A 24465-nucleotide genomic window follows, 5' to 3' on the forward strand; every position below is an offset into this window, starting at 1 on the left:
GGTAATGAAGCAGGTCTCAAAGGCATACACACACATAAACGAACAGCGGGACAATAAAAAGAAAAAGAAAAATCATTTGTTGATATGGAAGCACACGGCCAAAGGACAATTAGTTTAAAACTAAGGCAAGACACAACAAATCAGGGTTAAACGTAGGAGTTCAGTTGAGGTTACAGAAATAATTTTTAAATTCTTTCTTTGATAAAAAAACTTTTTTGGATATTTGTTTAGAAGTGATGGAACATTGTGCTTTAATGACTGAAACTTCTTTTGGGTGCGGAAATAGGGAACTAGCCAGACTAGGATGCTTCCGAACTATGCAAGACGTTCTGTTGCCTCGATTAACCTTCGCGGGGTATCTGGCAGTCGTCGTGGCTGTGTCCTTCAATTCACCAATAAGCTAATGACGCTGTACTAAGACTCAAGCTTACTGCATGCCACTCAGGCATAGACGTCGTCGCGCCTCGTGTGTGCTAGACCATTTATAGTGTGGTGATAAGTCTTAGTAGCACCATAGTCCTTCAATGCTTTTTTCTGGTCACGAAACTCCTCCGTAACTCTATGGGAGAGGTTCATATACCGCCCGCGCCTGCCGCGGCGCGGCGCCACGGGGCACTGAAGGGCATCATTCGGCGAGCTCAGCGCTGTCGCGACCGGTCAGAAAGCGTCGCCGCTCGTTATCAGAGTGCGAATTTCACCGCCTGCTGCTGTGTTGTGTGTTGACATAATGTAAGTCGTGTGCGTGACACCATGCCGAACACTTGTTGCGCACCAGGGTGCCGGTCCGGCTACAAAGGCGTGACAGAGAAGCTCTCGTTGTTTCGCTTCCCTGCTGACAAGGAATCTATTAATCTGCGACCTGTAAGATTTCAGTCGAGCTAGGGAAATGTATCTTCTTTCAGTGTAAAACGCCATCTTTCGTATTGATAACTACGTTCATTATAGACCATAACAGAGAATGTCATCAGAACATACATGCACTCTGTTAAAAAGTTCAGGGGGCACTTTGACTCTCTGAAGTGGGTAGAGGCGGAAGCGTTTTCCGCACCACCTTCGCTGTTTCTGTGGCACTGGTGGCATCACATATAATTACTAAGTGATGGCAAATCACTAATTAATTGTTAATTACTGATTAATGTCTGAATGCTAATTAACTGCTAATTAATGACGCTCAAGCTTCGGCTTTAGGAGTGGAACGCGACAGCGCGTTGTAGCGCTGCCAGAGAGTCCACAGAACGCCACCACCCGTTCGGCGCGATGCCTTGCCCTTTGAACGCAAGGTTTTTTGAGGAAAGGAAATGGCGCAGTAATTCTCTGCCATCTCGGTGGACACCCGAACCGCGCCGTAATGGAAGGGACGAACGCCACCACCCGTTCGGCGCGATGCCTTGCCCTTTGAACGCAGCGCTTCTCCCCCGGATCACGTATGACAACGAAGTGTAACGTGGCATTTATGTGCTTTTTGCACGCCTTATTAGAAATCGGAAATTATAATTCCGTGCATTATCAAACGCACAGCTCCACTGATATCTTGATAAACATTGAGAAGGCACTGGCAGCAGTTATTTTTTGTCTCGTTTGGAGACCAACCGGTGCTTGCATGCCGGTCGCGTAGGAGGGCTTAGAGAGTCTCGTTAAATCTCGTTAAGTCTCGTACGGTGCCCGGATGTTCTCGTTTCAGAGCCCGGATGACTGGAATTCAGTGCCCGGATGAGTGGATTCCAGTGCCCGGATGAGTGGATTTCAGTGCCCGGATGAGTGGAATTCAGTGCCCGGATGACGGGAATTCAGTGCCCGGATGACGGGAATTCAGTGCCCGGATGAGTGGATTTCAGTGCCCGGATGAGTGGATTTCAGTGCCCGGATGATGGCTCTAGGTCTCAGCGTGACGTCACCACACTGCCGACAACGGGGGCTAAAAGCATTTCATGCTTAATACAGACGAGTTAAACGTAAGGGTTCGAAGTATAAGACATCAGAATAATGCCTACAGAACTAGTGACAACTACAATAAGGACTTGAAGACGTTAGCTCGTAAAACAATTGAAAGTGAGGTATGTAGGGAGGGGAAAAAAGGAGAGGTTAATATAGAGGGGAAACGAGTGCTTATCTGCAGGGATGGCAATCTCCTATTCGAAGGAGGGTAGGTCGTTGCGGGGCTGATTCAGTGGCGAGGACGTTGGAGGACCAGAGCCTGATGTTGGCTTATCATGGGGCCTCGGGGTAACGAGGGTTGACGTGGCAGGTTCTGATCGTAGTCCCGATCGCTAGCCGATCACGTCCTTGCCTGATGCACGCTCCCGTCTGCACGCATCGACTAGCCCAAATGCTCTGTCCGGCCCTGCGCTTACACTGCCGCCGTATCTTTTACCCTCACGTGCACCGTCCACAAAATTACTTTCACACCGCCTTATAAGCCGCATTCGGTCATTCCCCGCGTGACTGCGTCCTTGGCATTTAGGAGACGCAAGCGCTGAAGGACGCGGTGAGGCCGTCCACCCATTCCGACGACCGGCGCCAGAAAAACAGAGGGGATACCGCGGGGGTCCCGAATTTAGTGACAGGAGCATATATTTTTAAGGCTGCAGTTCTCATGTTTCTCCTAATGACAAGGCTCCTAATGACAAGCTGACTACAGTGTCAGCTGTAATCGGTTCAAGAAGAATTAAGTTAAAAAAAATTGTCGTGAATTAAGAAACAAATGCGCTGAAACTCATTGGCTCGCATGTTTGCAACGACCACGAATGCTGATTTAGTGATTTAGATACACGACAGCCAAAAATGACAGAGCCCTTTCATACGCGTAAGCTGAATTAAAGCAAAAATCACACGATGAAATTTAGCGCGCGTTCCTTATGTGTCACATATATGCAGCCGTGAGCACGGGGTCTTTCGTTGACCAAGCCATCACGGCCATGCTTGCTACTCTTAAAACTGCGACAAAAAGGGGCAAAATAAGAAGCCCGTTGAGCAAGCCATCATATGCTTACTTTCGAGCCCGGACGGGCATCGCGCGGCCCCAGTCCTCACAAGAAAGCTGCCTTATAAATTCAAAAGCACCGGCTATGTATACGCTTCTTGAAAGCGGACTCACGCTTGAGCTGTCAGACCAGAGTTGGGAGGTGTTGAATGGGGACTGCGGTCATGTTTCTGCTCGTATTTCGCCAACTGCAAGCTAGCGGTTACGCGCTTCAAGATTTGAGATCGAAAACAGCGATGCGAAGGCAGGAGACAAGCAACTGTCTTTGTAGCGCGTATCGCTTTCTTCTGGCAATATCGTTAGCTTTTTATCGCGTCTACAGGGCGTTAGTGTGCTGCATCACGTTCAAAAATGTAACAGGGCCATTTTGAGAATAAACAAGTAGCTGCGCATTTCTACACAAATCGTCTGCTTCAGAGAAGTATCTGCATGTCGCTACGTCATAATTTCCTTCCCATTTCCTCCCTGATTAAAGTTCGTCATATTCTCGTTAGACTAGATTGGAAGGAAAGCTAAACCGACTGTCGCTGAAATTTTCGAGTAATCGGGTGAAAATACCTCGCGTGATGCAAAGCCGGCTGGGGCGGGCAGGCGGCTGCGCCGCTGCTCGGTGCCCTCCAGTGCCCAGCGGCGCCTCTAGCGGCCAGCGCCGACCCTATATGAAACTGAGGCGGGAGTTTCGTGACCAGAAAAAAGCATTGAAGGACTATGGTAGCACGCAGTAAACAAGAATACAGAATCAACTGGCCCAAACCTGAACACTGCCTGTACTACGGCCTGACACAGAAGCTGCTTATACAGGTTACTTAGCATCCTAGTCTATACCAGAGAAAAAGACAATGCTCCAACAAAGTGGCTTTTATTCTGGAACCTAAAGGGCTGAATCTTACTCATATTGACGTGAGGAAGCGGCCTTTGCCGCCTTCAAGATATGCCTATTGAACTGTGCAAACATCTCTACGAACTAAGCTATCTCTCTTTTTAAAGTAGTGCCGATGTGCGAAAATGTCTAGATATGGCAACTGCTGTGAAAAATTTCAACTTCTTGCGAATGATGACGAAACCAAGTATTTTGGGCTGGGTTGTAGATCCATAGTCGTAAAATATTACATTGTGCATCGATTGAAACTTTAAGACGTCACGCTGCAAAGCTGGCTGTTTCGTTTTGTGCAGAATGATGTGATCGAAATGGCGTCGAAAACATTCGCCGGGAGGAAGATTTGCCTCGCGTTTACTACAGCTGCACTTGAGTCCACCTCCACGGCGAGACAAGTTGATAAACCCGGCAACCCCGTTGACAAAGTCACGCCTGTGAAGCAGTCGACAGTAAGTGCATGTTCTGTTCCCCAGAACAGTAGTAGTGGGCAGAGTACTTAGGTTCCTAATAATAAAACCGTGTATCATGAGCCCAGTGTCACACAGCCGTCGATATGATGTGCAAAACAGGTGACGCCGAACGTCCAAGAATTCGCGCCTTTTCGCAGCTAAATGATGAATCCAACGAAGAAGAATTCATACCAAGAGAAGAAATTTTTGGGCTCTATTTCATTCGGCCTGGATTGCTGCGTGCATAATGTTACATTAACAGTTGAGTTTTTGTGTGTGTGTGTGCCTGTGTGTGTGCGCGTGCGCACGTGTGCGTGCTAGCGTACAGGCTGAATTATGCTCAGCCTTGCAAACTTGGCAGAAGTCCACCTTTGTAAAGTGTGACGTTACCGATCAGTGTACGGCTTTTATAGACGCCTTTAATGTCTATTTATACCCTCTCTTTAGTTGTTTTTTTGTAGTTGTGTTTATCTGCATTGTTTCCAGCTGCTGTTGCTCGGTTTGGTTTGGTTTGGTTTATGGGGTTTAACGTCCCAAAGCGACAAAGGCTATGAGAGACGCTGTAGTGAAGGGCTCCGGAAATTTCGACCACCTGGGGTTCTTTAACGTGCACCGACATCCCACAGCACACGCCTCTAGAATTTCTCCTCCAAAGAAATTCTAGCCGCCGCGGCCGGGATCGAACCGGCGTCTTTCGGGTCAGTAGCCGAGCACCATAACCACGGAGCCACCGCGGCGGCTGTTGCTCGAGAAGGAATAAAAATAATAAGCTGCTATTGAGTGCATAGCAGCAAGGAACCTTTAGAGTGTTAAGAAGGTAGGATTGAAGGATAACGATATATGTCACCTAATTACCGCGACAAGTTTTATTTCTGCCACTACTGTGGCCATACAGAGACAGTGCGCTACAGAGAAGTGGTACGGCTTTAACGTAGTTAAACGAGTGCACGTGCGAAAGCATGTGTTTAATGTGGTCGGCTCATGGTTTTGCTTTTGCTTGGTCGTCGGCACATCTGGCGACGATATCAGACTTATGTTAAGCTGTAATCGAGTTTAGGCCGATCTGATCTGTTCGCGCCACAGATGGCGCGTGAAGGCTACGATGTGCAATGCAGAGCAGGAGGGTGTGTTGTAGTTTACCACTAGGCGTGATCGTCTGCGGCGGTATCATATTGTTCGCGTGTATTAGCCAGTGAATCTGATCTGTTTAGCGCCGCCGTGGGTTCGGAACCCAGTTGCCGCTACGTTTATTTTATTTCTGCATAGCACTTGCAATGCAAAGCTTGGCCAATGTCATTTTCAAGGTCACCCTCCCATTGTCTACAGCTGGCGCTTCGTTCTTCCGAATTTACCCTGGCTTCCCCCATTGGCTGCAGCTTGCGCGCGCTCCTCCGAATTAACCCGAGTTTACCCGAATTACTCCGAGGCTTCACTGAAGATTCTGGTTGCAACCGCCTTAAGTAGCGCTTTCGCACCAAGGGCAACCTATGTCGACCCGCTGTAGGATGAAGTAGGGATGATTGCTTTATACCTCTCCCCCTTGTGCTCTAGCATTAACTCTATCAGAGTGCTTCTTGCGCAAACCCCATGGGGTACGCCTTCTGGGCCGCATCACTACACACAAAATTTTCGCGAATGCCAAATTCTCAACCCACATGTGCAGTAATGCCGCTGCCAACCAGGCAGAAGCGATGCTTTCCGTTGCCCCATGCTACTATTACGATGGCCGAAGGGATTTGGACCACAAGAATCAAATAAGTTTTGAAACTACAGCGAAGCCAGCACTGTTCACTTAGGCGGTCGGTGGTGCCTGCAGTGGTGAGCTCTATTTTTCACTCTGCCAAACAGTCGCGAAAGGCCCAGCACAATAAAACAGAAAATGATTGAAGTTATGACAGATAGAAAATTTTCAGACAATGTTCCGAACTTGAGTAATTGTCTGCGGCCTCAAAACTTTCTTTAGTTTTGAAGTAACTGAGAACGCCGCAAACGGAGCAGCTAGTTGAACGCTCAGTGACAGAAACTACCATTAGGGAAAGAAATAGGATTCAGAACTTTCCTAGCTTCAGTTACGTTGTAGGAAAGAAAAAGCATGGCGGGAAACACCGTGCATAAATTAGAATATATCTGCTCGCTTTTTGAAGAGAGAACAGAAAGTTGATGGCGGTGATGAGTAGCGAACAGGAACAACACAGGGGTCATCGAAGGTGGCAAAGAATGACAATGAGTGATAAGGATTAATATGCTGTGGCGATCCATGCGATTTACATGGCAGAGTATGCGTTAGCATTATTGTTCGCCGTGGATGCCACTGCTGCTGACTGCTTCGCAACGTGCGAGTGGGTGGCGTAGTCCAGTCCTTCAATGGGCGCCTAACACGCCGTGCCCCACCTCCACTTTTCTCCACCGCCACCAGTCGCCTCCCACTAGCTCGCTGTTCGTGTTCCCTCTCGCTTTTTTTCCAGTTATTTTAATGGGGGGGGGGGGGGGGGAGGAGTTATCTCTCTCCTATTTGTTGCCTGCCAACCAAGGCTTCAGATGGGCGGGCGGACGAACTGACAGATTTTTTTCAAGATGAAATATTTAGTGCTGACACATCAAAATCAACTTCACCGACGATAACAGTTCATCAGTTTATTTGGTTTAACGTCCCGAAGCATCTCAGGCTATGAGGGACGCCGTAGTGAAGGGCTCCGGAAATTTCGACCACCTGGGGTTCTTTAACGTGCACTGACATCGCACAGCACGGGGGCTTCTAGAATTTCGCCTTCATCGAAATTCGGCCGCCGCGGCCGGGATCGAACCCGCGTCTTTCGGGTCAGCAGCCAGCGCCGTAACCACTGAGCCACTGCGGCGGGGCCTAACGGTTCATCTCAATGCGATGTTTGAGCGCAGCTTGAAAAGCAGAAACATTTCAGTCACCTAAGATACCCTTAAGAGTACAGCTCGAAGCATTACTGCGTTGTCGCACAAGGCCTCTAAACTGTCAACCCGGACGCGGGGGCTGCACGCTGAACGCACCCTTCCCAGTGGAGTGCAGCGGCGCGGTGCAACCCCTGTCCTGTTGCGGCGTCCTCTACCTCGTTTGTTGCTCCCTGCAATAGTGTCTCAGAATGCTTGTCTCATTACTTTTCATTTGCAGGGCGCGTGGCCCGTACATTCAGAGTAGCACGAGCCCGTTCGTCTGATAAACGGCGTGGACGGCCCCCATAGAAGCCGATGTGTATACTGATTTACGGTTCTACTCAAGGGCGTCCGCAGAATTTTTTGCAGGGGGGGGCCCATTGGTTGTTGGCGCCGGAGGGGGGGGGGGGGTATATTCGTAGCGAAAAGGCACTATTTGCGGAGTAAATTTATTTATTTATATATAAATAAAAAATAAGTAAAATACACACATGAAAGAAAATTACAAGCAGCAAATTAAAGCGCGGATTGTAGAGATACATTGGAGTTTATCAACAAAGAAACAATTAAAATTAATAAAAATGCAAAAAGATACTATCAATACTCGAAGTGCTCAGTTCTCGACTCACCCGAATTGATGACCAGCACACAGCGCAATATGTTCACAAACACGCAACTACAGTCACTCAGTCAGTCTTCCTTGAACAGCAACTGTAGGCGCCTCGGATTTTTCTGGGCGAATTGCGTAGTTACACGGGTGATAAATTCATTTCTGTGCTTCATTACACGCTCTCAGTGCACAGTCATCATATATATTGATTGGAAAAATGGTTGAACGAGTACGTTGAAAACAAAAGATGACTATATATACAACGAAAACTTATTTACAAGATAAATGCACGCTCGCAGCTTCATACACCTCGCTCCATCTTGCTCGCGCATCCGCACAGTCGAGCAACCGCACACACACTGCTCGCCGCTCGTCGTTTTCTCGTCCGCTGTCTTGGTTGTTCTCACCTTCGTTGACAACCCGCCACTAAAAACACCGAAGCACAAACACAGAGGCGCGCACACGTGCAAGGGCTTACTTGCCACAATATCCACGAATGCGCACTTTTGGGGTGTAAGGAACGCCGCGCGACTTCCGAGGGGAAGGGACACCCGCAACTAATTCGGCCGGAAAATTTGTTTTTGTGCTTTTATGGGGTTCAGAGCCCCAAAACGACTCAGGCTATGAGGGACGGAGTAGTACAGAGTTTCGGATAATGTCGACCACCTGGGTCTCTTTACCATGCACTGACACGCACAGTACATGGGCGCTGTTGTGATTTGAGGCCCAGCCAGAGGTGACAGGCGAGCCAGGCAGGCGCCATCGGGCTGCGTTGACCAAAGGCGCTGGTTTTCGGAGAAGACGCAAGGAACGCTGGTGTGGGGGCGCCTCTGGAGACTGCGTCGCCGTGAACAAAAGCAGCTAATCCCCTTTGCCGAAGGTTCTGAAAGCGGCGCTTCTACCGCACCGAGCTCTCCCGTGGATCGGAGGAGACAGCGCGCGGCGGCGGCGCCAACTCGTCGCCCGCTTGCCCCTGAGCAGCCCGACAAAGCGGGGGTGGACACGGCTGATTTGTCCTTCCCCCCTCAAGAATTCACCGGTGGCCGGCGTACGAACGTATCATGATTATAGCGAGCGACCTGTGCCCTGTGCACTGTCTGCCTCCGTGTCGCTATCTCTCTAGAGATCAAAGAAACAGACACCCATCTCAAGACGGCTCGAAGCACATGCTCGCCGGTGCCGCTGCATGTCTGCAACAGGTCGTCCTTCAGCAGAGCTGGCGGTGGCGTGGTTTGAAAACGGCGGAACGACGCGCGCCCGGACGTGGCATTTCGCAGATGAGACCAAGCGTCGAAGCGGGGCTGCTTTTACCCTTTTGGCTGAGCGCACCACCGCCCCTGGCGTGCGGCCATCACTCACGGTTCGAGTGAGTGATTTTCCAGGGGGGTGCAGCCGCCCCCCCTTGCCCCCCCTCCGGACGCCCATGGTTCTACTGCCGATTCCTGGCCCACTGAAGTTGCGGCTAGCAGTTTTGCGGTGGATGTTACCCTGATTCGAATATAACCGGACATACACACATACGACTGTTAAGGAGCGCATTATCTTTGCAATAGGAATCGGCTCACTTGAAAGAGGTATTGAGTCGTTTTTCAGAAATTCTCCCATGTGTGCCGCCTAAAATAGAGGGGTTCTGCGGTTGCTACCACATCCACCGCAGTCACGTTTGCGCAGGCGGGTGCGGTGCATGTCCTAAGCACGACAGTAACCTGTGAATGCGTTTCCGATATCAATACGCAACAGATGAGTGAAACTGAGCGCGACCCCTCTCGCCTGCACCCTCGGTACACCCCCGTCTTCTTTTCGTCTTACGCGTCCGCCTTTCTTCCACCGCTACCCCATCCCTTGCCTTTTCATTCTCGCCCTCCCTTCGTTGTCGCCCTGCTTTAATCCTTCGACATGCTCCTCGTCTTGCTTTAGCTCTGCGGTTATACCGATGACAAAAACAACGATGCCGACGACGCCCAAGCCAGTAACGGGCGCCTGAGTGGCGCTCTAAAAACGTTCCACAGATAGGAGGAGCACGCTTTGGGTAAGAAAAGGGATGGTCGACTGTTCGTGAAGGTCTCTCGTGCGGAGGATTAAATTGCCTGACGAGCAAAAGAGGGAAACACGTTGCGAAGCAGCCGCAAACATTGCTACTTCTTTCTAGAATGCCGGCTGCTGATATTCTCATGCAGTCATGAACAATTATGATTTCCCTCAATAGAGCATTTGTTTGTGTTTCGTTCGGCACCAGTTGATCCCCCCCCCGTTCTAATCATGCATCAACACTTGAAACATGTTGCTTCTTGATGCTGTATCCAGCGAAAGAAATCCAACTCACTGCAGGGCAAAGACCTCTTTTGTCCATTAACCTTGTCCTGTTCCAGTTGCAGCCACCGTATCTCAGCAAACTTCTAAATCTCTTCCGCCCACCTAACTTTCTGCCACCCCTTGTTAGCTTGCCTTCTCATGGAATACAGTCCCTTACACTTAACGACCATCGGTTGCCTTGCTTTCGCATTACATGCCCTGCCGAAGCCCATTTCATCCTCTTGATTTCGACAGGGGTGTCATTACCCCGCGTTTGATCCCTGAGCCACTCTGCTCTCTTCCTATCTCTTAACGGTCCACCTATAATTTTACTTTAAATAGCTAGCTGCTCTGACCTTAACTTAATGAACACTTTTCGTTAGCCTCCACGTTTCTTCCCCACACGCGAATATCGGTAAGGTACAGAAGTTATATACTTTTCACTTGAGGAATATTAGTGAAATTCCATTCATGATATCAGAGAACCTGTCATATGCGCTGTACCCTATTGTTATTTTTCTATTTCACTCGCGTGGTTCGGATCTTCGGTGAGTACCTGCCCTAAATACACGTACTTCCTTACCACTTCCACCACTCCATACCAACTGTGAACCGCTGTTCTCTTCCGAGACAGTTGAACATATTGGTTTTCGGCATGTCAATTTTTAGGCTCACCGTTCGCCTCCTGTGCTGTCTTAGTCATTTATCCTGTGCCGCAGGTCATCCCCTTAGTGGTTTAGCAAATCAATGTCAAAAGGGAATCGGAGATTCTTAAAGTATTCTTCATTGACTCTTCCCCAACCTTTTCCCAATCTAGGCCTCTGAATACCTCCTGCAAAGAGTCGGTGAATAGCATTGGCGACATCGTTTCCCCCTGCCTCATACCCTTTCTTATTGGAATTTTACTGCTGACTTTATTGAGGATTATGGTCGCTGTGCGACCGTTATGAATATCTTTCAGTGTTTTTATATGAGGCTCATATAGACCGTTATTCCGCTTTGACTGCTGAGGTTTCGACTGAGTCAAATGCTTTCTCGGAATCTATGAAGGCTACATAAAACGGTTGGTTATATCCTGCGCATTTCTCTATAACCTAGTTGATAGCGTGAATGTGGTCTATTGTCAGGTACTCTTTACGACAGCCTGCTTGATCATTTGGATGATTGAAGTCTAAGGTTGTCCTGACTCTATTAGCGAATTCCCTAGAAAATAACTTGTTAGCGGACGGTAAGCTGATCGGCCTGTAATTTTTCGAGTCCTTGATGTCTTCTCTCTAATGGATTAAGATTACCTGAACGTTCTTCCAAGCTTCTGGTACACTCGACGTAATAAGGTATTGCGTCTTCCCACCATTCTTCAACAAATCGGCTGTTACCTGGCCCTGACCAGTTAATTCCCTTGTTTGCATTGCTCCTAAGACTTTCATTGCTTAATCTTTCGCTACAGGCGGAATGTCCCATTGTTGCGCACTACAGCCTCTACAGTAACTCCTGATTACACTGGCTACTGTTTACATTTGTGTACGGCTCTTCAGCTACTGTAATTATGTTTTCTATATTGCTAATGGCATTGCTCTCTGTGTCTCTCAGAGCGTACATCTGAGTTTTGCCTACGCCTTGTTTCTTCTTATATATGTGCATTGTATACATGTGTATATCTGTCTTAAACGCTTATCGTATTAGTATGTGGTAGATAACTGCCTGAGGTATTAGCAGAAAAGCACGTTATGTGATGCCACGCGAGCGAGCGGCATTGACATAGCTGGATAAACGAATGTTTCGGAGCCTACGCAGTGAGCAGGTTAGAGCGCATGTAAAGCTTCACGTATGAAGTGGTCAAAGGAGGTGCGGTGCAGGTACGTGGGGCGGCGATAAAGGCATCACAGGGTACTTAAGTTCTTTTTCGAGAAAGCAGCATGGAAGCCATGGGTGCCATATTCGGATGCGACTTAAAAAACAGCGGTTGGTAACTATAAGCCATGGCACGTGGAGTCCTGTATTAATACGCTGACCATTCCCAAGAGTAAACGAGGTAATTTGTAGTGTTTGACTGTTTCAAACAAGCCAGTAGCGTAAAATTCACGACCTTATAATTTCGTGATGTCACTAGCTTCTTGTTTAGGTAAGAAGAAAAGCTTTAACAACGTGCTGCTTGTTTTCGCGGAATAATTATCTGTGGCGACCTTGAATGTGGGTATAGCTTCACGGTAGACTTGTAGGTTATCCTACCATAGTCTCTACATTCTAGTGCCCCCGAGAAAGGCGGCCGTGGTGTTGGCGACAAAGGTTCTGCATAGCTAAAGGTTCTGATCAAGGTACTGATCGCCTAAACAGCTGTGCAGAACTCTTGCGGCCAAAGCAGGACCACACCATGGACGCGTACGGCTCTACAAATGACTCGCCATTTTTTTCTCTGATGACGAAAGCTGTGAGGTTAACATTCGGGCGATTGAAGCTTCGCACAGTTATGAGCTATATAGTGGGATCCAACTGAAAAAGAAACGAGGGGGGGGGGGGGGGGGCTCCAACCAGTAGTATCGACCCATTATGACGACAGGTTAATCCGCTTAATCCGTGGTTGGTCTTCTTGCACCTCCAGTCCGCTTTAGTATCACGCTAGATGGTACAAAAGAATTAGCCATGACGTCATTCAAGCCAGTGGACTCTATTGCTTTGAGGGCCTCTTTTATTTAACCGCCTCGTTCTTGATTTGTATCCGACTGTAATCGGAGGGCGTATAAGGTAGGGCTGCAGACGATAGGGTACGGTGCCCTGTGGACATGTGCGCATAAGGTGGCCTCCAATAGGACATGATCTAGCGCTCTCTCATACTTTCTTTTGTATGCCTGGTCAGTGGACTATGTGGATGTGATTTCAACTTTACATGCCGTGTTGCTCGAGACACATTGGAATTGCGATGTATTGGTTCATTGAGGTTTAACATCCCAAAGCGACTCAGGCTATGAGGGACGCCGTAGTGAAGGGCTCCGGAAATTTCGACCACCTGGGGTTCTTTAATGTGCACTGACATCGCACAGTACACGGGCCTCTAGAATTTCTCCTCCGTCGAAATTCGACCGCCGTGGCCGGGATCGAACCCGCGTCTTTCGGGCCAGCAGCCGAGCACCATAACCACTGAGCCACCACGGCGGGGTGAATTGCGATGTATGCAGTTCTGTATTAACAACGAATACGAATATAGCGCACACCACTTTTTGTTGCTTATGAAGCAGTCAAGTTGCTAAGCTGTCCCTATACATGTATTAAACAATATTCGTTGTACACACCAATCTTGAAAACCATTAGCAGCCCCTTTGACTTTGTATGGCTTTTTAAATACTCAGCTACCACATCGCCATTAATTTCCAGCTACTACTACTACTACTAGATCCCTAGACAGTTTAGGGTGGCCATATTTAAAGCACCCAAGAGTCCGCTTTACGAATGTCGAAGTTTTCTTCTCTTTCATAGATGACAAGACAACGATACGCGATTTTCGCGCTGTGTTTTGATGATGCTTGTACTCATGCACTTACTGTCTTCGCAGGCTTGCAACCTTCCTGGAGTCGTGCACGATAGACAGGCTGTTTCCAACTATATCAGGGGCTCGCCTTTCTTTAGCTTCGACACGAACGCCACAATGTTCGATAAGGTAAGCAAATTATTTCTGGCGTTTCTTAATTTTCTAGTTCTCACCTGTTGCCGAAGTGGACGGCACGGCTGTTATGATCCTTCCCAAGTTCCGAGACGACTCGCACATAAAATGTCATGTACAGAACGCATCTTCCTACTTGGAAGATCCTGTAACTTGGAAGAGTGCATCTTCCAACTTGGATCTTCCAAGTTGGAAGATGTCATTCCATCGATTGTATTTTTGCTTTTCGCTCAAAGTGATGAGCCCAGGTTTCATCACCGGTCACTATCCGGGGCAAGAAATCTGCTGCTCCACATCGAAACTGTCCAGCAGCTCGGAATAGATGACTTCTCTTTGCTGTCTGGGCTCTGCTGTGAGGCTTCGTGGAACCCAACTGGCGCATACCTTAGAGTATCCCAGAGTGCCGATGATTCCTGCCGCACTTCTTAGTGCGATGCCATTTTTGTTTTTTTGGCTGCTTTTTGCTCTTTTCCTATTTTAGTTTTTTTATTGCTATTTCATTACATTTTTCTCGTCTTCCTTTCCTAACATCGACCTCATGCGAAAATATGTATTCTTTCCCCACTGCATAATGCCTTCGGGCGCTGCAGGCATCGTAAATAAATCAATAAATAAATACATAAATAAATTAATAAATGCATAAATAAATAAATGAATAAATAAATAAATAAATAAATAAATAAATAAATAAATAAGAGCTTTTTATACCACTAAACTTTTCTTTTTAGCTGGACACTTTTACTGGACATACTGGACATACTTTTTTATAGCGCGGTCTTGAGACAGTACGGCATTATGTGGCTATGAAGCACGTAATCCCCCTTTGGTGTCCTAAATTATCGTCCTAGAATAAGAGTATCATTATGGCAACGCTGTTCCGGGGTACTTCAGAAGAGCGCGATATCACACAGGCAGCTATATCTGGTATAGCGCTCAGTTTCACAGAATGAAAGAAGGAATGAAAAAGCGGTCGGGTGTCGTGAGGATACTTTCTGCCCGGCGACGCATTCCGTGGAAATTAAAAGCTGTGTTCGTGCCTTGCAGGTGGTTGGCATCCTTTCGAAGTTCCACAAAACTTGTCTGTCCGCCCACCATGTGCTTCTCGACGACTGCCCGAATTATTCCCTACTGCACGTGATGAAGAAAGTCTTCGACAAGAACTACAAGCGATGACCCTCTGGCCACAACGATGTGCAGTGCGCGACAAAGCCATGCCAAATGACTCTCTTGCTGTTAAAGAGTTTGTGAACTTTCGTGGGACTATCGGTGTCGCGCTGAGCTTTGTGACAGTGAAATATTTCATACAGAATTCACGTTAAATTGAGCTTATTTTTTGCGCAAATGATACTGCTTGCAGGATCTAGGTAGTATGCCATGGTTTCATACGCTGCACGCTGGCTTTTCTTCTGTTTTTTATTCATGAGCACACCTTCCACGAAGTACTCCGGCGCACTGTGGACAGTGAAGTTTTGCATGTGACCGTTCCGTTGCATTGTGGCGTATATTGTGGCGTATTGTGGCATTGTGGCGTAAAGACAACGTATTGTCTTTTCAAACTGTTTATATTCACCCGGCGTTTAGGCGCTTTCTTTTCACTGTGGGCCCAGAGTGAAGCATCAATTTTTAAGGGAACCCCTTTTGTTAACTCTGGAGGAAATATTTCGGCGTGATAGGACCTTTATAAGGCTGGTTTCTCTTCCATTACTTAGAGCTAGACCATTTAAAGGTATTCCATAATTAGAACTAGGCTATTTAAAGGTAGTTGAAAAGGGGGGCCTGCTATGCTGAAGGTATAGTGCTTTGAGTAAGGGATAAGTGGCAGAATGAACTCGAAGGCGCCTGCGGAGATGCATCGCTGTTATTGCATAAAGGCCTAGTGAATAAACAGCTTCATAACATGTTAGCTTGGCTTCTCTACGCTTCAAACTGATGATAGGGCGTCACTCCGCTTCATTGTTTGATTTAGATGCTTATGCAGGTTGTCCGTTGCATGACGTAGATGTAACACTGTTACTTGACGATAGACTTGAAACGACGCCATCTGGCGATTGTGCAACATGCGAAAACAAACCTAAAGAGTGAACACGCAGCAAGTACACTCACATTTGTTGTTGACGGCTTCAATTTCACAATATCCTTCGGCCCTGACCCAAGACCTATAAAATTAATTTACATAATGGGAAGCAACATAATTTTCTTGGCTTTTGAAGGCAAAGCCTGTATTGAATAACTAAGTACGCGAAGTTGAGAAATTTGGATTACCTTAATTAAATTTCTAAGCAGGGAAGAAAAAGTGATGCATTTTTTAGATTTATTGACTTTCGCTCAGTTGAAAAGACTTGAAAAAAAGGTGCGTGATAGCACGAACAAAATGTCCATGGAGTAGAAGCAGAACAGATTTGTCAAGGATTGCATATAGGGCATTCTTGAGACTTTGCTTGAGCTGCTCAGGCATGTGTAAGAATTAGCCATGAGCCTTTCACGCTCATTTGCTCCGCACGCTTAAAGGGAGTACTAAGACAGATATAAGACAGTATAAGCGTAAGCGCTGATCAAACTAAGCAAATTTTCACAAGTGCTGCTAATATGCAAAGAAAAAAACTACCAGAACAGCAGGAGTTCTAAGAACAAAGAAGTTACCTTCTCGCACAATGGGCTAGCATCCTGAAGCAGAGCGCTTCTCGACGGCCTTTGCTTTCGGAATGATTTTCTTGGAAGTTTTTTTTGCATGACGGATACTCTGGTCGTCTGCAGTGGCATATATGCTCAGAGGTAAAAGATCACATCATTTGCACTTGAGAACGAACCAGCAGCAGTTTTATAAGCGATATCTATAGCGCCAAGACCCACCTTTCCAGGCTAAAACCTGGGCCTGGATGTCAGTCGCAAGGTTCGAGCTTCACTTTGTTCCGCTACTACTACTACTACTACATGGGACTACATGCCGGTGGGGGGGGGGGATGCGCTCTTCTTCCACCTTTTTTACTGGGACACAGCTTGGAGTGGGAGTGGGGAACATGGGATTGGGGGGGGGGGTGGATTTTGCAGTATAGGCATAGGTAAAAACCGGATGTATGCGCTAGGAGACAAAGACGTCAGCGACATCAGCAATATGGATGAAATAGTTAAAGTGCCGAAGAGTTCTAGACAAATCTATACAGTATCCAATGTAATCAGAACATCATTGGGAGAGGCGGTAGCGCACAGCAATGAGACATCCCGCCAGTAACGAAAGAGGCAATAAAGAAAGCGTTAGGAGTAATGCAAAGGTGGAAAGCAGCTGGTGAGGATCAGGTAACAGCAGACCTCTGGAAGGACGGAAGGGAGATTGTGCTAGAAAAACTAGCCAATCTTTATACGCAGTGCCTTATGACTTCGAGGGTACCAGAAGCTTGGAAGAACGCTATTATCTTAAATTATAGTTAAGGAGACGTAAAGGAGTTGAAAAATTACGTACCGATCAGCTGACTGTCCGTTGCCTACAAGGTATTAACTAAAGTAATCGCAAGTAGAACCAGGATAACCTTAGAGATCAGTCGACTAAATGATCAGGCAGGCTTTCGCAAAGGGTACTCGGCAATAGACCATATTCACACTATCAATTAGGTGATGGAAAAATGCGCAGAATATGTCCAGTCCCTATATGTAGCATTCATTGATTACGAGAAAGCATTTTACTCACAGGAAACACCAGCAGACATGCAGGCCTTAAGGAATCGGGGTGTAGAAGTCTTAAGCGAAAATACTGGAAGATATCTATAACGACTGCGCAGCTACCATAGTTCTCCATAAAGTCAGCAATAAATTTCCAATAAGGAACGGTGTCAGGCAGGGAGTACGATCTCGTCAATGCTATTCACAGCCTGTTTACAGCAGGTGTTTTGAGGCCTGGATTGGGAACAGCTGTGGATAAGTCAGTGGAGAATACCTAAGTAATTTGTGATTCGCGGATGACATTGCTTTGCTAAGTAACCCAGGAGATTATCTGCAAACCATGGTCAATGATTTAGACAGGCAGAATAGAAGGGTAGGTCTTAAAATTAACATGCGGAAAACCAAAGAAATGTGCAACTGTCTCGCAAACGAACAGTAGTTCACAGTTGGTAGACAGGTGCTCGAAGTAGAGAATACGTCTACTTACGGCAGGTAGTGGCTCTGGACCGGATCATGAGAGGGAAATAACTAGAAAAATAAAAATGAGGTGGAACGCATATGGCAGGTTCCCTCAGATCATAAACGGCAGTTTACCGATATCCCTCACGAGAGATGTATACAACCGCTGTATCCTACTGGTACTCACCTATGGGCCGGAAACGTGGTGGCTAACGAAAGTGTTCAGCTGAAGTGGAGGAAAACGCAACGAGCTATGGAAAGAAAAATGATAGGTATAACGTTAACAGACCAGAAGCGGGCAGAGTGGGTGAGGGAACTAATTCTGGTTGATGACATAGTAGTAGAAATTAAGAGGAAGAAATGGGCTCGGGCAGGATATGTATGCGAAGGCGAGATAACCGCTGGTCTTTAACGGTAATGGAATGGATTCGAAGAGAAGGCAAGCGTGGCAGGAGGCAGCAGAAAGTGAAATGGATGGATGAGATAAGGAGATTGCGGGGATACGGCGTCTGCAGTTTGCAAAGGAAAGGGTTAATGGAGAGATATGGGAGAGGCCTCTGCCCTGCAGTGTGCGTAGTCCGGATGATGATGACGATGACGGATTTCGCAACGTAGCGCTCGCAGTCGCTGGCGGTGCCGGGCGGCCCAAAGAAGCCCGGGTGGAATCTGTCTGGTACCTTACAGCCTCGACGCCAGTCCAGTTGCCTGGAGAAAGGCAACTACCGAGAAGAGGGGGTCCTTGTCGGTTGACGTCGGTAGGCTCTGGAGGTGGTAGCCCCTCGTCATGGGGCTGCGGGCCGAGTCGAGAGTGGGACAGGCGCACAGCACGAGGAATAGGCAGGAGAGTGGACCCTTCCATGCCGGTGCAGGTGGGCTGCCGTCGCCGAGTAGCCCGTGCTGAGTCGTGGGAGGAGAGTTCGCTCGTTCCAGAGGAGCTGGGTAGAAAGTCGCTGGAAGCGGCTACCTGCGGCTAGACGGGGGTCTGGGTGGAGGGTCAGCACGGCCTGTCGGTGTGCCGGCCCGGTGAAGTTCAGCTGTGCAACAGCTGGAGAGACTGCGTGCCGCCGCCGTGGGCAGCCTTCGCAAACCGTTCGACTTCCTCTTTCAATGGGATTCCAACATGGAAGGGCAGGCACTGCAGCGAGAGGAACCGGTCGGCATCCTCTATAGTCATGAGACCTGCTCTCAGCCGGGCAGCGGTGAGCTGTCTCTCCTGGGCGCGTTGTAGCATCAAGAGGGCAGCCCGGGGGCCACACAGGCGGTTTGCAGATTGGTGCCTGGGCGTCAGGAGCAGGAGTTCAGCGGCCAAGTGCAGGCCTGCCAGTTCTGCCGTCGTGAAGCTTGCTGGAAAGCTCAGACGGCAGGACCAGGCGGCAGGGCCTAGATGACGCAGGCTGCAGCAGCTTCCCTGGAGCCGGTGAGCACGGAGCCATCGGTGAGGACGTGGAGGTGGCCAGCCAAGGATTCCTACAGCAGGGACGCCATTGTCTACTGGAGGGTGGTGGCAGGCGTTCGATGCTTGCTGCAGCCTGGAATATCTGTTCCGCTCTCGGTCGGTTCCGTGGTTTGTTTTAACGCTTTCCTCTTGGCCTTGCAGTGTGACAAAACACCTGAATATCTGATTTGTTTCGCTGAAAGGTTCAGAGTGACGCTTTAAAACACACCACGCAGCCGACCGAGAGAGAACAGCTGCTTTTATGCAATTCTTTACACATTTCTTCTGCAATTCTTTAATCGTTTGTTATATTGGGTTTATTTATTTAATTTTAAAGTTTTAGTGTTTCTGTTTTTTGTTTATATTCCTTGTTTTGTTTTATTTCGCTTTATTATTTCATGTGATCATTTTTTTATGTTTTATTTGATTATTTTTATTTCGAGCTGCACTGCCTCCCAAGGTTATTTCGCATTCCGACATGGTCTTGAAAGCAGGGAAACTAAACAAAAATCAATAAAACTGAACAGGCAATGCTCGGTTGGCCACCAGACGCCAGGCGTAGAGTGCCGACATCTGCGGTAGCTCAGAAAGTGTTTTAGAAATGTGCATCGAAATGCAGAACGTCGTTAGGGCGGCAGGGGTGTTTTTTTTTTTTTCATGCGGCCGCGGACCAAGACTATTAAAATTTGTTCTCTCGTTATCCCAACCAATATCCCGTTCTGGTTGATGAATTATACTGTACATACTCTCTTCGATTTATTTTACAGTTTGACTTAAAATTTATTGTAATTTTGTCCCGGAATTTGCCTACATTACTTTTGAGAAGCGATACGCTACTTCCGACAAGTAGATTACACAACATTCATTAGAAAGTTTAGTTGAAGGGCGGCTAAGGTAGTTTTTTTCAGATCTCATGTATTATGCATATCATATGGAGACTAAATTGCATTAGACGTTATATATTAGTGAGATGAGTAAATTTCAGCTGGAAATTAGTATACTATACGTGACAGCTGAAGAAGAGGGGAGGAATATAGGAGATGTTTATTTGAAAGCTAATCCTTCTTTCTAACCAATGCGAACATATGAATGCGCGAGGCATAATTTCCTTTAGAGAATCGCCCCATAAGCTCCGTGGTGGGTCGGAGGCAGGCCTAAGGTGTCTCTCAAGTATAGGCTTCATACTTCATATTTCGGGTGGTACTTTAAGACGGCGTCAGGATAGCTCGCCAGAAAACTTCAATCATTGCCTTCAATCATTTGCTCTTTCCCTACATTTTAGTGCACTTTAATTCGTAATGATAGTTTTTCTTATGTGGTTTTTTGCGTCATTCAGTTCTCTCCAGGGCTAAGCAGCCCACTTTCCGGTTTTGCCAGAGAGCTTGTCTCACAGCTATGTGAGCTGCGATTTCATCTCCAAAGCAGCTCAGTGCCTAACCTAAAGGACAAGGGACTCCAGAAGAAATCATAAAGCATCTGCGATCTGCTAAGCCTAAGCGTAGATAAAAAGGACGCAAGGAGTTATCAGCGACAGTATCCGCACGAATGTCTACCGCGCTCAAAAACCCAGTATTAACCCACTGCGCCTAAGAGCAGATACAACACATTTAAAAATGTTCCTATATACTTTCGAAAACCTCTGCCATTCGCGCTTGCCGGCGACGTCTGACGGGAAGTTTGGTAGCCTGAGTAAATGTATTTAACGACAGCGGAAATATAGCAGTATCAAATAAGGCGCACGAAAATTGGCGCGTCCAGATGTAGAAATCATTGGTACAAATACATGGTGCTGTGAATTAATGAAGGAAGAGAGCATCCAAAGACTCAAGAAGAACATTTATCAATGAAAGCAAACAAGAGCGCGGCTATGAACAAGCGTGTAGAAGTATAGGTACTATGAATAAGAGTGTAGATGTATGTGTAGAAGTCAGATACTAAGTAATAAACGAACTGTGAAAAAATGAGAGAGAAAAACTTATGGCGCCGCTCAGGAATGGGTCCCTGTCTCAAGTCAAAGAGAAGACGGAAGTCGCTCTGCACTCGAGGTCGCAGCAGCCAAATGAGAGTGTCACCATGTTTGTTGAGGACATGATGCGCCTCTTCAATCGAGCCGACCCTGCTATGGCCGAGGCCAAGAAAGTGCGGCACTTAATGCATGGTGTTAAGGAACAGCTGTTTGCTGTACTTGTCCGCGACCCTCCAAGGATAGTGGCCAATTTCACAACTGAGGCAATGAGCATAGAGCGTTCCTTGCAGCAACACGGCGCGCAGTACGGCCGGCAGGCTAGTATGGCAGCCGCTCAAATCTGCACGCCTACTACGCTGCCCACTGAGGATCTTCGAGTGCTCGCCAGAAGCATCGTTCGCGAAGAACTCGCGGAACTCCGTTTCGAAGCCCCACAGGCCAGCGTCACTGCACTGTCGGACGTGGTGCGGGATGAAATCCGGTGACTGGTGCAGCCAGCACCAGTTGTTCCGGAGCCGCAGCCCTACATCATGACTTACAGCGATGCACTTCGACGGCCTACGGCAGTGGCACCAGCTTTTTCACCTGTGCCGGCTGTGCAGTACCCACGTCCAGCTGTGCCCACTACCGTGCCTCAGGAATTCCGGCCCGCCATGCGTAAAACGGACGTGTGGCGAACGCCGAGGAACCGGCCACTCTGCTACCCCTGCGGTGAGCCCGGCCATATCCTGCGCCACTGCCCCTACAGTCGAATGGGTTTAAGGGATTTTGCTTCAGACGCTCCTCGACCACGCTATGGCGAGCGACTTCAGGAGATTGAGAAGTACCTGACTTCCAACTTGCAGGCTCCGACTGGGCCGCGACGTCAGTCTCGATCCTCATCGTCAAGGAGATTCTCTTCTCCCAGCCGTCCATCAATCTCTGGCGAATTCAGAGGCACGTCCCCACGGCGGGAAAACTGAAGACGACGTCCCCCGAGGGCAGGGCCGCCGCAGCTGGAAAGAGACAAGAGCCTCCACTCGACGATTTGCAGCGACGACGAGACCAAGGACCTGACCCGATGAACCCACCGACGAAGAGCCAGCGATTGGCTTCTACGGAAATACCAGTAACCGCCGATAACTGTGAAATAACCGCACTGGTGGATACCGGCGCTGATTTTTCTGTGATAAGCAGCCGGCTAGCCACGACCCTCAGAATGGTTTTGACACCTTGGACTGGGCCGCAGATCCGCACAGCCGGCGGCCATGTTGTGACGCCGACCGGCGTCTGCACCTTGCGAATTCAGGCCCGCGGCGTTACTTCCCCCCGCTGCTTTGCTGTGCTTCCTGAGTGCTCTAAGGCCTGATACTCGGTTTGGATTTCCTCCGGGAATATGGGGCTGTCATCGACTTTAAGGAGCTCACCGTCTCGTTTCCCGCACACCGCACTGTTGACGACGAACCCCAGAAACGCAGGACTAAATTGCGGGTCTGCGATGATGACGTGGTGATTCCGTCGAGAACCAGCATGTTAGTAAATTTGGAATGCGGTGACAGCGTCGGAACTCATGGCATCGCTGAAGGCAACATGTTGCTGTTCCTGGGTCGACAAGTGTGTGTAGCTCGCGGGCTTATAGAATTGGACAATAAGCGAGCCGAGCTTTTGATAACAAATTTCGGTTGTGAACCCCAACGTTTGGCGGCCAACACAACGATTGCTTATTTTGAAGAACTCGGGGAATGCGCCAGAGAGTACGCGTTGACGGGGACTACGAAATCAGTAGAATCAACGAATGCTCCTGTTAAACTCGACGTGAACCCGAATCTCCTGCCTAGTCAAAAGCGGAACCTGCAGACTGTCATTGACTTTTTACGGGACTGTTTTGCGTCAGCCTCTAGAGTTAGACAAACGCCGATAACAAAACATCGAATTATAGTTGACAAAAGCCTGATACCATTACGCCAGTCGCCGTACCGGGTATCTTCAAAGGAACGGGATGCAATTCGAAAGCAAGTTCAAGAAATGCTCCAGGACGACATGATACAGCCATCGAAGAGCCAGTGGGCATCGCTTGTGGTCCTAGTTGCAAAGAAAGATGAGACCCTACGGTTTTGTGTTGATAACCGACGTCTGAACAAAGTAACTAAGCAAGACGTTTATCCTTTGCCGCGCATTGATGATTCCCTAGACCGTCTGCGCCAGGCCAAATACTTTTCATCATTCGAATTACGCAGCGGCTACTGGCAAATAGAGGTGGACGAACGTGACCGGGAGAAGACAGCATTTATTATCCCGGATGGTTTGTACGAATTCAGGGTGCTCCCCTTCGGTCTATGCCCAGCTCCGGTAACTTTCCAACGGATGATGGACACTGTGCTTTCTGACCTCAAATGGCAGTCCTGCCTCGTGTACCTGGATGATGTTATCATCTCCGACACTTTCGAAAAACACCTCAGCCGCTTACGCGCTGTTTTCGAAGCTATCCGTTCAGCCGGTCTCTCACTTAAACCAGAAAAATGTCACTTCGCTTTCCAGGAGCTGAAGTTTTTGGGCCACATTGTGAGTGCCAACGGCGTTAGCCCAGACCCCTACAAGACTTCCGCCGTCGTTGCTTTTCCCATTCCTGCTGGCAAGCGAAGCGTGCGCCGTTTTCTGGGTCTCTGCGCCTATTATCGGCGTTTTGTGACGAACTTCTCCCGAATAGCTGAGCCCCTTACTAGCCTCATCAAAGATAACGAACCGTTCTTCTGGGGTCGGGAGCAACAACATGCCTTCGAAGAGCCACGCACGCGTCTCCAAAGTACACCCATACTTGGGCACTTTGATGAGGCAGCTGACACAGAACTGCACACAGACGCGAGTAACGTTGGCCTTAGTGCGGTCCTTGTACAGTGGAAAGATGGTGCTGAACGCGTAATTGCTTACGTAAGCCGCATGTTATCGTGATCTGAGGTGAACTATTTCACCACCGAAAAAGAATGCCTAGCTATTGTGTGGGCAGTAAGGAAATTTCGACCCTATTTGTATGGCCGCCCTTTCCGAGTGGTGAGCGACCACCACTCGCTGTGTTGGTTGGCAAATTTCAAGGATCCCTCAGGGTGACTCGCACGCTGGAGCCTCCGACTGCAAGAATATGATGTCACCATCGTGTATAAATCAGGGCAAAAGCACAGTGATGCAGATTGTTTGTCCCGTACTCCAC

The 24465-nt window shown here is 48.2% G+C and overlaps 1 protein-coding gene across 1 annotated transcript; it reads left to right on the forward strand.

Annotated features, from left to right (window-relative positions):
* Window positions 1–1397: 1397 nt before the first annotated feature.
* Window positions 1398–15667, forward strand: LOC149362756 (uncharacterized). The gene is made up of 4 exons (XM_089573200.1): window positions 1398–1952; window positions 4154–4306; window positions 13660–13764; window positions 14812–15667. Exons 1-4 carry the CDS (start codon window positions 1929–1931, stop codon window positions 14938–14940), a joined length of 411 nt encoding a protein of 136 aa, XP_089429326.1. The 5' UTR covers window positions 1398–1928; the 3' UTR covers window positions 14941–15667.
* Window positions 15668–24465: the final 8798 nt, after the last annotated feature.

This window comes from Amblyomma mixtum, chromosome 2, assembly GCF_055824585.1.
Source record: "Amblyomma mixtum isolate Tamu chromosome 2, ASM5582458v1, whole genome shotgun sequence".
Taxonomy (NCBI): Eukaryota; Metazoa; Arthropoda; class Arachnida; order Ixodida; family Ixodidae; genus Amblyomma; species Amblyomma mixtum.

Excerpts from the sequence above, each read along its gene's own strand:
- LOC149362756 (XM_089573200.1), top strand. The coding sequence starts at position 1,929 with ATGCTTAATACAGACGAGTTAAAC. Across the intron at positions 1,953-4,153 it reads TTAATACAGACGAGTTAAAC|AATGATGTGATCGAAATGGC; the intron begins GTAAGGGTTCGA and ends CGTTTTGTGCAG. Across the intron at positions 13,765-14,811 it reads ACGCCACAATGTTCGATAAG|GTGGTTGGCATCCTTTCGAA; the intron begins GTAAGCAAATTA and ends CGTGCCTTGCAG.